General features: G+C 36.7%; 1 protein-coding gene across 2 annotated transcripts in view; it reads right to left on the reverse strand.

The window, feature by feature from the left end:
- The window catches only part of LYRM4 (LYR motif containing 4), an 85,169-nt gene that overhangs the window by 53,285 nt on the left and 18,533 nt on the right, over positions 1 to 13,351 (reverse strand). For both annotated transcript variants that reach the window (XR_014953334.1, XM_021534771.4), the window contains exon 2: positions 10,739 to 10,859. Coding sequence is in view for 1 of the 2 variants with exons in the window: in XM_021534771.4 (XP_021390446.1) it covers positions 10,739 to 10,859 (121 nt within the window). In the remaining variant the exon portion in view is untranslated. The remainder of the gene's footprint in view (positions 1 to 10,738; positions 10,860 to 13,351) is intronic.

Below are 13,351 nucleotides of genomic sequence, written 5' to 3' on the forward strand. Positions count from 1 at the left end.
GTAATTTTGTTTAATAGCTGTTTCTGATCAGTCTTGTCTCATTCAAAAAAGGAGGGAGAGGTTTAATTTATGACTTATGACATTTGCAAGAAGTCAACAAAATGGCTGCCAGACTAAATTGGAATATTTAATGCTTAGTCTTTTCAAATAAAATCCAGCCTTGATGTTCCCGGTGTTCAGACTGGTTTTCACACACCTAGAAAATAGCATAATCTTCTTTCTTAACCTCTCATTAGGCAAAGTTTTTAGTTCTTATACAGTCTTGGATGTAGCTCATAAAACATGGTAAGACTGACAGAATGTGGTCAGGATCCTGCCAGCTTTCTGTCTGTGCAGATTTCCTTCTTCAGAATACTGCTCCTTGGGTTTAAAGGAGACAGGGAACAGAGCGAGGCAGATGATGGAGACATATCTTGTAAGACTTGGACTATCATGTCTTAATTCCTGCTGTAAGCATATTTTGTGAATTTGGGCAAATAATTTGTTTTCCTGTGCACCCAAGTCTTTAAACATATGCTTATAATTAAACAGAGCTACCCTCCTCTCCTTCATTTCCATCTCAGTATCTTAAGAACATTGTCAAAATGCACCATAAAAATTAGGATGCCTTGACCCCCCACAGCTCACTGCTACTTCTGCAGAGGAGCAGTAGAACTGGTAATTCTTTCTGTCCTCTGTCTTGTCTCTACACCTGAGAGAATGGAAGAAGTCCCAGCCCCAGCAATTCCCTGGGGATGACACAACAAATGTATGAGCACTGTCATAGTCACAAAATTATTAGTAATAAAACAAGCAGTTTGAAAAGACTTACTCCCCTTTTCTTCCCATAAAGCATATCCTACATGTGGTAAAGGTATGTTACTGTCAATGGGCCTGTTCTGCAGTATAATTTGACAGCATGACTTTGCATACCAATTTTTTTCTGCTCTTCCCCCATGAGTATACATACATCATTTTAAAAGCAATTTACAACATGTCAAAGTGCTTAAGGAGACTCTTAAAAATCTAATGTATGAAGTTAACCATTGGTATGATTTATTATTGAAGTTCCACAGTTATAACTTGACAATTAAGAAATATTGATAAATGTAAACACATTATTGATGTCAATTAAAAAGCACAAGATTGATTAACCTCCCAGAGGTATACTGGCATGAGCAGTTAGAGAGTAATCACTCCCACTAAGTATTCACTATGGCAAATGTGTATAGAAGTTAGACTTCTGTGAGGCAAGTAATATTTTCATTTAAAGTTAAGATAATTTGAACACAGAACCAAAGTACTAGGTCAACAACAAAATCAAGAGTATTATAAACAAAATCTGTATTAATGTGAAAGGCTACATGATTAGGTCACATAATGCTCTCATTAACCACACACTTGGGTGAAAATATGGTTAAGAATTATCAAAGCTACTGCTCAGTTATGCTCACTGAAGAAAAACTATGAATGCATTACTTAGCCACTACACTGCAATATTCATATATGCCTTGATGAGGGGCAGGACCTTATTTTTACAACATAAACAGCAGATTTTTGTTTTAAACTATGCATTTATGCATTTTCTTCTGGTGACAAAATTATAAAGGTTAGTTCAAAACTCTGCTTAGTAATGCTTCACTTCCTGCCAAGCCAACAGCCAAGGAAGGCCATTCAGGCAGCACATACCTCAGAGGGGAAACATGTACCTGGCATACCTCAGAAAGCATAACAACAGGATTCAGTCAAACTGTGATTTAACTGTGACTGGAAGAGTTTGGACTTCTTCTTTATTCTTCTTTTTACTTGCTTTCAGAATTAATGTACTGGCATAATGCCTGTCACAAAGATGAAGGGCACTGCAGTTGTAGCTCTTAATGGCCAAAAAAAACCCAGGCTCACCTCAGAAAGCCCAAAGCTAAAGACAGCAGCAATGCACCAAGTACCAAGGAGACTGCGTAAACACTAATTAAACTTCACTCTACACTCTTGTCTAGAAAAAAGCTTTCCCTGCCTAAACTTCCAAGGGCCTGATCAGATATGGTGCTATTAGAGTCTAGCAACTTTCCTCCCTAATCCTGGCCTTCATCACAACTTCATGGATCAAATGCATTTCCCTCAAATACAAGCAGCTTACTACAGAGACACTAGACAGAATCTGAATTACTGAAAAAAGACAAAATTGTAAAATAACACATCAATGATAAAGCTTATTTGCTTGAAAGAGCTTTTATGTGAAGGCCACATACATGTTTACTGTCAAAATAAAAGTAGATAGATCACTGTGAATTTACCGGGTTGCAAATTCAGTCAAATGGTATTGGTGACAGAGACCATGTTTGGTCTATGACCCACAGGGGCATTCAGTGGGTGCCCAGAAGATTACAATACATGCAGACACATCAGACACAAAGGAACATGAAGAGGGTTGTTTCTTTTTTAAGTAATTGTTTTTTTCAGAGTTTTGTAAAATGACAGTTAAGATTGGTGGATTGTATAAACAGCTTTCATTTTGACAAGCAATTTTAAAGTAAGAATGCAAGCATCACCTTTGAAACTGGAAAAGTTTTAGTGGCAACCAACAGAAGTACATAGATAGTAAGATGGGTAAATATGAATCAGTCATGAAACCATGATTCTTGGAGCAAATAAGGCAAATGGAGATCTTTGCAGACTGCCCTTATCTTGAGAATGAAGAAAAGAATAAATTCTTTAGACCTGAAAAAACCATCTGTAAAAGAAACAAATAAAAAGCATCTGATTTAGAGTGGCAGGGGAAAATTTTAAAACATATTTTCAGTGTGCTGTGGGGAGAAGCAATATTCATCTGAAAGGCCAGAAAAGAATGCAAGTTGCTTCAGGAGGAGCTAAAATGCCCCCTCTTCCCTCTGTAAGCTGGAAATGGAAAAACTCTGGAATTTTCTTCGTAAACGGAAAAGCAGAAATTGTAATATGCTGAGATTGATGACTGAGCACAGGGTTAGGGGGGAAATGTAATTAAAAAACCCATTTTACCACAGCTATGGGACCAGGTGACTTGTCAAGACAGGAAGGGTACCAATACCAACATTGTCATCCTGAATTACAGACTGCAGTTCAAGGGCAGCAGAACACAGCCCAGGGGATCAGAGGCACCAGACAAATGTGCCAAAGCTCCTCCCAGAGGGAACTGTGCCTGCTCAGTTGCAGTGCCAATGAATCTGACAATGTCTCCTTCCAATGAGCAGTAGAAAATCAGGATGGAAAGTTTTCACACCAAGGAAAAAAGAAAAAAAACTACAACAGATTAAAAAGCAACCAACAAACAGTGAGAGATCAAGAGATCAGTGTTTCAATAACAGCACTTTTGTCTCTCTCCCTTTTTTAGAAGTCCTCAAAACAGCAATCCCTCTAATTTCCTCAAGGTCTAGCTGTACTTAAAAACTGGTTTACCCCTGAGAAGGGACTCTTACAAGAGATCAATATTCTGATGTGAATGTAAGTCACAATACATACACAAGGCTTTTACAAGGTTATACATTTCATAAATAACATGCAAGATTGCCATACTTCTCCTTTTCCTATTCAGTAAAAAAGAGAACCTCCACAAATATTCTGCTCTGCAGCAGACATCACACAGCAAGGAAGACAAGAAGTTGCTCAAAGGTTAATACACTTCAGTGCAAGAAACTCAATTTTCAAACCATCCCTCAATGGGCACCACTGCAAACCAGACTGACAGGCATCAAAGCAAGATGACACAGTCAGATTAGAAACACAGCAGAAGTCATTTGCTCTGTGATCAAAACTAAAGCACTTATTTCTACCTTCCCTCTCTTGACAGTACTTTTTATTTGTACTAAGCCACACACACATTTGCTGTTGCCTCATTTAGAAAAGCCACCTTGAAGTTTTGTTGCAACAGCCACCCCTGAGAACCATATTCATTTACACCCTGGGCTGAAACCCCTGGGCCACTAAACACAGCAAAGCAGAAAGCACAAAGGGGCAAATGGCAGAGGGACACATCTGCCTGAGATGTTTCTTTGTTTATGAAGCTTTCTTCAGCACAGAATAGTTAATGCTCCTAACCATTTCAAGGAGCTACTGACCAGCCAGGCTGATAAAACTTACTCTTTTCCATGTGGAAGTTTACACTTAGCATTTGCTTTATTGGATGTGACATATTGCCACGCCGAGTTGCTCACTAGAAAGTAAGTCCTTCTTCTGTCCTTCAGACAGCCCTCATCTGTGCAGAACATCAGGTGTTCACAGCTCTGGATGTATTATGTAACTACTATTACTATTTATGATAAGGCCCCAGCCTTACTGGATTAGCCATTAAATATATGCAACAAAAATAATGACAGTTCTTTATGACAGATAATTAAAGTATTTTAAATGCATTGGCCAACACTCAGCAGTCTTTATTTTTAGGAAAGGTTACTGCATACATCAAATGCTGTGTTTTACCCTAAGCTCTTACATCAGAAAGACAAAGCCTCATTCTACCTCTGAATTGCCTCTGCTGGCAGCCTAAAGGTTATTTTCAATGCACAGTCTACTCTGGAATTTAATATTGCAGACAGAACCTGCCACTTGTAGTTTAGTCAGCAGAATGAACAGCAGCAAATCACTTGTGAAAACACAATCTTGTTCTCCATCAGGAGAGTTAAATGAAAGCCTAAGGAGTAACACTGCTCTGGAGACTCGCGCAGGTGTAACCTGGAGAGCCATGCCACCTGAAGACCACTAAAATGTCTATTACACTTCCTGCGCCCTCAGATGCCAGAAATTAAGCTGAAATGACAGCTCTGGGCTTTTGGCATCTGTTCCAACGTTGCACATCTCCAAAGCTAGCCTACATGCCAAGATGAAAAAGGTATTTGGAAAAGCTGGTCAAAGCAGACCTCACTGCTAACAAGTTCTGTGAAGGGACAAGTTCTGATTCAGCTGTGTTTCTGTTTAAATTTACCAAACCTTTTTCAAAGTCACTCCTATGACACCTTTTTCTTTGTTCCTCCTCCTTTTCAACCCCCAAAACCTTATGAATGTTTACTGCACATAAAATATATTTACTCTCCTACTGAAATACAAAACCAGTATAGCACTGAATTTACTGTTTCCCAATTTCAATTTGAAGCTTTCTTTTGTTTCCTGAAAGACAGGTATTATCCATCCTATGTTTTACATTCCTTCACCTGCATCTTTGTCTCTTTCTAAGTCAAGAGCTCTGAATTTTAATATATGTTAAGGATTTCCATTGTTTTTTTTTTTTTTAATCATATGCCTCCTGGTAGGTTACTCTTATTAAGTATTTGAAGTTTTCAAAACACTTGTGAGATAAAGGCAACATGAACATAACAAAAGGATTTAAACTACCTCAAGGAAAAGAAAATACTTAAAAATATCACCCCAAAGAGCTTTGAAATTTTAAAAAAATTAAAATGAAAACCACTAACAAACACAGAAAATGCTCCCAGTGGCTTCTGAACCCTGAGTAAGCTGATTTGAATTCAGTTTGTGGCTTTGCCACAAGCTTCCAGCATAATTTTGGTAATTGCAGGTGAGGAACCAAACAAGCTAGAACTCATGATGTGGTAAAGCAATTAAAAACTGACTACCAGTACTGTAACATGCTAGGAGCAAGCGAAATGCAAGAGGCTTACACCAAACATTACGTTCCAGCCGCCAATTCGAGGATTTAGAAGTGTATAGGTAATTCATGGATATCGTGCAGGGGCTTGATAAAACTGTTTTAGTAAGATATTTGTCCATTGTTTGATTAAGCCATTCACTCCCACTCTTCTACTGTGAATGAAGCATTTGAAAACTCTACTGTGTCTACACTTGCTTTAAGTATAGCTAAATGACCAGAGAGGTAAGAAAAAATCTCTGGGTGTAATGTCAGCTCTATCCTGGCTGGAAAATGATGTCCAACTGTAATAAATAAAAATACATGGCACAAGTGAAAGCCCCAGCAAACTTCCAGTTCTTATCTAAGAACTGTAAGTGTACAATTCTATGGTAGAAAAATTTGTATTTTCGTAGAGAAATGGATATTTGCCATTGTGAAGATGGAAAAAAAAAGCCAGAGATAAAATTCAAAGAGTTTCTCAAGAAAAGCAGAAAAATAATAAGTGATTTTAGAACTCCCTTGCAGTGACAAGCCTGATAAGAATGAACCATATTAGAACCCCAACACAACTGTCTGCCAGCACGAAGACATGACTTGTCAATACTATACACATTGCTGAACAGTAGCGTGGTGCTGCCCCTTGTGTTCAAAGGGCTTTTCCAGCTATTCCTTGCCTCAGAACTGCTGCCAACATAATGAAACACGTTACACAGCATTTTGCAACTTTCTTACATATTCATAACATTTAGACATAAATAGCCCAAATCTAATACTAACAAGACTTTTCAAAATTAATCTTCTCCTGCAAAGGGCATCCAACCTACAGTGTTCTGCAGTATAAACACAACTTGTTCAGATACCCAGAATATTTCTTAAAGTTTGGTAAGTTCCTTCAGTCAATTCCAATGTCACAAACTCACAACTGTGTAAATTGGTACCAGTCCTCCAAATACTCAACAAAATGCTTTCAGTCCAGAAGTACATACACCATCAATTACTGATACAGGAATATTTGCTGCTCAAAGGATGACAAGTCAATTCAAACCAGGTGCAGTAAACTAGGCTAGTACTTCTACCTTTCATTTTCTATAGCAACTATAATTGAAGTTGCTTGTCTTGCTAATATTTATTAAACATGTTTTAATATTTATGTTATTTTGATTAACAGAAAGTTTCCTTATGGCTTTATAGTCATTAATTCATAATAATATGAGTGCTATATTAGTACACTGATACAGTTTTATTTCCACTTCCATTCAAGTGTTATTCAAATTCACAATTTTGCCAAGATAAGATACTGCTAATGAACATCTCAAGAAGGCACAGTACTTGGCTATACACAGCTGCACTGGCAACTTGGCTTGCTAAAAAATAAAAGATCTACAAGAACTGTTCTTATTTTGCAAAAGTTTCAGCACAAGAACAAATCAATAATTTTGACTATGGAAAAACATAAGAATATGAGACCAAAACTGCACACTAAGTATGATGTGGGCTTTTATCAAGGCGTAGTCATGTAGCATTTCATTAAGAGAAATGGAGCTAAAGTTACTACAAGCAATGGATATTTCAAGTATTAGAATGTACTTTACAACATGCCGCAAACATGAAAAATGTTGCAAGTACTCAGTATTAATCATTATCAGTGGAACCTTTCTAACTGACGTTTCATGCATCAACACCACATTCCTTTATTCTACACATCTGAAGGAAACAGTAAGAGAGGTCAAGTCTAAGGAAAAACAATTCAAGATTTAGAAGAGAAGTTTATCTGTTCCCATAAAAAACACAGACCACCAGCCAGCTGTAAAGGAGGCAGATCCACAAGTCCTGACTGTCTGAGTGCTCATAGTGCCATCTCTTATCTTCCTGACCAAGGTTTGTGCAAACCAGGATTCTCATCAGTTTGGATTATTTAAAGAGAACAACAAAGCTGTGAAATATTAAAACCCTTTTATTGAAAAGTACTGCAGGTGTGTGATGTTAAAACCAGTAAAATTGATGACAAAGGCTCAGACTTGCCCAAGAAAAACAGAATGATCCTTCTTCACTGGACACCAAGATGACTGGCAGTTTCTAGCTACAATACAAAACTGAGGAGAAAGCACTACAGAGGAATATGGAAGAACGAGACATCCTATAAATAAAAACAAGGCTCTGATTAATCAGAGCACACATGTCTACTATAGCTTTTGAACTTCACTGTTATGTTTTCAGTTCAAAACCCGACAGACAGAATGGCATAAAGAAAACTCCAAAACACTCAATATTAGCTAATCTTCAAAGTGGCTTTCATAAATCTTAAATTTCAGCAAATTCCCCTACCACTAACATACTAACATTACTAATAGCAATAGAAACTCACAAATGAAATCATATTAGCATAGCTGGGGAACGGCTGTTATGACAATCCTTCAACACCTTCAAGACTTCACCTCAAAACTTTTTAAAACTTTCTTCTTCCACTTATTTGTGATAATGCATTTCTCACAACATCCTTCTCTACAGGAAAGACATCACAAAATTTTACTGTTTGCACAGTAAACACACATGCACAAAAATCTTTGCCAACAGTGTTGAAAATGAGTTGTTCCTTCCATCAGCCAGACTATTATAAAATCAAAACCAATAATAAGCACAGGAGGATTAAGCTGGAGATTAATGTTCCTCCATGCTTTTCAGCATTATAAAGCTACTTTTATAACACTCCAGCAAATTGTACAGTGACTGACATGAACAAAATGACAGTAATCTGTCACTACTTCACATTTCCCATTAGGCTGATTCAAACAGTTATTTATGAACCTTACACTTCAATGGTCACTTTGATGACTAAACCATAAATTAGAATGTAAAGTGAATATAAATTTGATTTTAGAATAACAACAAATTGTCAGCAAAGAGGGATATTATTTAATTTCTACTGACATACTAGAAAAAAGTCAGCAATACCAAGATGAACCATATAATAATAAACCCTAAGCTTAGCAAAAAATTGTATGTTAGATCTCATGTTTGCTTCAGTGCTTCTGCATTTAAAAATAAAAGCATTTTATATTATGCTTGGTTAGTTTTAAATATAAAGTCTTAATAATGTCAGATGACGTCATTACTTAGGTCTTCAATTAAATAGAGAGGGAGAATGAACTTTTTTGACAGAGCATGTTGAAATTTGACAGCAAGTAAATATTAACATGAATTTATATGCTCAGGTTTTTAATAGTCCTGATGAAAAGCTTTTAAAACAGTGTTGCTATTTTTACAACATTTATCTCTTGCTTTACAGATGGGACTGAGACAACATTGAAACATAACAGAAATTCTGCAAAGCACAACAGTTTGCAATTTTTTAGGGATAAAAAGTCTTTAATATCCAAACAATCAACTCTTGCAGGGATGCATGTCAAAAAATTATCTTGATAAAATAATTTTCTTCTATCTGATTATTTTTTGTTAAAAAGTTCCATTGGCTATTATGTTACTGTATAATAACATTTATTATCCATTACTCTTGAAAACATGTAAGATAAACCCTTCCCAAAGTGAATGCAACGTGCTTGTACTTTCTCTGGAAAATGTCTAAAGTGCAACATTACAGAGATATTTCAACATAAGTTTCACCATCTTAGCAGTGTTAAAAATGGAAAGTTGTGTCAGTGTCTTTAATATTCCTTCTTTTCAAGAATTTTTCTCCTGAAGTTCTAGTGATCCGATTTAAAACCAACTTCAGCAATTTGGCTTTTAATGTTGGAGATGGCCCTCAAATAGCTGATGTTTGAAACAAACATGCAAAACCCTTCCGGGTGAGGCATTCTGAATTATTCTGGCAAGTCCCACTGATATAGTAATAAATGCATAACAGAAAGATGCTGACTGATGCTAAGGGACAATCTTTAGGCTAAAAGAAAACTTCAAAAAAGGTGCAACCCTTACCCTACTCAAAAGTCCAGCCTGTCAAGAGTCTGTTTCAGAGAAATAATATAGGTTTTTTTAGGATTTACAGAAACAAGGTAATCTGGTTTTACGCAGGACTTAGAGAGGAAAGAGATGTTTTATTTTAGAATCTGTCCCAGACCTATTAGGATTCACACCAGTAGAATCATGTTTTGCTGAGAAAAAAAGTTGCAAAGTTTTTATTTAGCAAGACTTTATCTTAAGCAAGAATTAGAAGAGCTGAAAATGCCAATTATCACCTACAGATCTGAGAAAAAAACACCCCAACATTCAAATGTAATTATACTGGAACAATCCAATCCAAGTTGCTTTTTTGAAAAAACAAATAAAAACATAGCAGTGTTTGGGTTAAAAAAAAGATGGCAAAACTATGGTAGCACAAAAAAACACCTGTTCCTGGGAGATGAAAAAAAAAAAAAATAAACTTGCATTGAAGCATCCATACTTAATTGTCAAATCAAAGGGTCCAGCTCCCTACTAAAATAAGAACCTGTCCAACTGACCTGCTGGTTGTTTAAAGAGCCATATTAAAGCAAACCATGGAGGAGTAGGTGCACATGTTCATTCAGTGTTTAATAAAAGTACTATTGAGCTCTGACTGGTGTCAGCAAGCAGATTTTGCAAGGAGGAGCAGCTTAAGCACTGCAAGTTCTCACAGAGAGGTCAGGCATAGAAACTTGCTTTCTTCCAGTTTTTAGTGGTCACTTTAGATAGACAGTAGGTATGAATGAGAAGTTAAAAAAGCATCTGAAGTTCAACCAAGTCTACTTCATTTCTTAGTAACATGGTACCTAGTGGAAGGAACAGAGATGCTATAAATGCTACTCAGACAAGGCTGAAGAAAAATATTGCCAGTGACTCAAGTTTTCCAAAGAACCTATAACCCTGTTTGGACACATTTAGCCAACATTTACTTAATCCACTTCAGGATTTTCTTGTTCTGTTACTATTCTAACACTGTATTTGGAGATGGGAAAAAACAAACACAGAAGAAAGTGAGACTATTTGGAGTGGGTGTCAAAGCCACCCCTCTGAACCTATGATGAAAAGACGAACAAATTCAGACAAAAACTGATGTTCATCTAGAGATGTTTTGGGCAAGGAAATATTTTTTTCCATCTCTAGTGGCATAAGACAGTTAAATGATTAGTGAACAACTCCCATAAAAAATTAGAGAAATTAACATACCTGCCGTTGAATAACCGCTAGGTTTGCTTTGGCTTTATTCAGTAGTTCTTCTATTTTTTCAGAATCTGCTATGTTCTTGTTTTCTCTAAAGGCATCTCTTATCCTTCTGATGGCATATGTTCTAAACACAAACAATAGGAGGATATGTATTCATAGATGTGCCATGATTTATGTCATTTCAACATTCTTTAAAACATGCTGATACAAAGAATAAAATGTACACCTCCAATATATATATATATATTTTTTTTTTTTGCTCAGTTTTAGACATATATCATTTTACTCACAGTTTTGTCTTGCCTGAGTTGAACTAGTGACCAGATCCTGTAATTTCAAAAAAAGTGGTTCTATTGGATGTTACTGTAGAAAAATGTCGTATTTCAAGTATCAGTCCAGTCCTAACTGCTTGTTTGTGCTGATGCCATACTTTTGGATACCCAGCACAGAATACTGCAAAACTCAAAAATATCACAAAAAGGCTAAGGACCAGAAAACAATTCCCCAGATTATTTTGAATTAGTGTGACTATTCTTAACCTGCATATCCTAAAGGTCATTGTCACAATATACATTTCTATTAAATGCAGTGCTGTAATCGAGTAGTCAACAAAGGTAGATTGATGGACCAATTGACACAAAAAGAGCTCCTTCTCTGTCACCCTTTTCCTCTCCTGATAAGGTGTATTTCACCCCTCAGTCCAACACCTTCTCATCCATTTCCCCACTAAGAAGCAATAACAGAACATGATTTCTGCAAGCTGGAAGAAGTTACGATCTCTGCTTCCAGAGAAGAAGGTCCAAAGCTGTAGCATTCCCCAAATCCTGCCCTTTCTTTCCAAACACAGTAAAGAACTTTCACACAGTCTGTAGTGTACTGTCATACTGCCTTCCCTCCCCCACCAAGTCAGGGCCAATTTCCAGACGAAAATAAAATTTTCAGACAGAGCAGTGGAAACTTCCATTACATGGGTCCTTGAGAAGAACTGGAGAAATGCAGTAAACTGATCTTGCTCATCTGTCTTCCTTGTGTTCCTCTGTACCACCATATCACATCAGTATCACTTTTGCTACAGAAAGTAAAACCCTATGTGTGGCACTGGAAGGAAACAAAAGGCTGCAAAAATCTCCCCCCCAATTAGTTTAATATTTCAACAACACTTTCCAGTCTTGTATAAAAGTGGAACACAAGGGACAAAATTGTCTGAAATGCTATCACAGAAAATCCAAGGACAAGACTGAAAAATAAAATCATTTGAAGGAGGAGACTGAGGAGAGAGGAAGAAGAGAAAAGATGACTAGCCAGCAACACTCCATTCCATTAGATGGTGCTATCCAGCTCCCAATGCAGCTTTCACCAGCCAAGCAGCATATTTTGTCTCTGAGCTCATAAATAATGCATTTCAATCCTAAGAATCAGGATGGCTGTGGAGTGCCACTCTGCCACCGCACTCTGGCAGATGGTGCGTGCTTTTAATTAGGGCCTGCTCACCTCTAATGTGACACTGGGGTGCGTGAGGGAGCGAGCCAGTGTGTGTTTGGATCTGTGAAGTTAATAGAATGTATTAAATATGGAAGCTCAATCTCATCTGCAGCTGTTGTCCTAGCAAGACATGAAGGGGAAGCTGATTATTTCTTCTAGAAAAGAAACAACCCCAAATCATTAATATATAGTGTAATTCTGTTGCTTGATAATGGAGAGATTTCAAATCTCCCCATACACATATGTAGGGCTAAACTGTGCAAAACATGTAATATTTTTTGAAAGAAAGGACAGGTTTCCAAGAGAAACAACAACAAACATATATATATTTAGCTTAAAAGAAAAAACAACAACAGCATGTGTCTATTAGTGGGTACAAGTCTTTCTGTTGTTGGCTAGGGGAATATGTACAAATCACGAACAGGACGGGATTGCTGAGGAACACATCTCGAGCTGTTTATTTTTTAGCATCAATCTCATTACATGGTTATGACAATGGGAAGATGCCAGCAGCTCACATCTTAGGCAGCAGACAAAGAACTTAATGTTACAACTTGCTTTAAAAGCTTTTTGACTAATCACACAAAGCAAAAGCATATTGACAGTAATTTTATCCGACTGATATAAGCACACATACCTTTGGTTAAAACAATGCTCGCTTATTTTTAATACAATACCTGCTTGTAAGCCTTAAGATACAATGCACAGAGCTCCATTATTAAGCTAATATCTTACTAGATACACTTTTCTATAACTTAGGGAGTTATTCTAGCCAAGTGTTAATACACTGACTATTGTTCTATTTGTCCTTACTTTCTACTTGAATACTTTCTACTTTTTTCTGCTGACAAATCTTATGTCTACTGCTTAGCTTTAATTACTGTTCAGAGCTAAAATGCAATATAAATGAATAAATGCTATCTACATAAAAAAGATAGATGGGACAAAACCAAATTCTTGTTCAGTAGAACACCTACAGACTGGAGGTAGTTTTTTGTTTTGTTTTGTACATATGATGTCTTAATTGTTCAATTTTCTCTTTTTTCTTCTAATTACACCCAACAATTGTTGAGAAAGAAAAGATATGTACATAGAAAACAGACCAATTTTTACCTATAATCACAAAGTTGCACT

Source organism: Lonchura striata, chromosome 2 (assembly GCF_050655825.1).
Source record: "Lonchura striata isolate lonStrDom1 chromosome 2, ASM5065582v1, whole genome shotgun sequence".
NCBI classification, from domain to species: domain Eukaryota; kingdom Metazoa; phylum Chordata; class Aves; order Passeriformes; family Estrildidae; genus Lonchura; species Lonchura striata.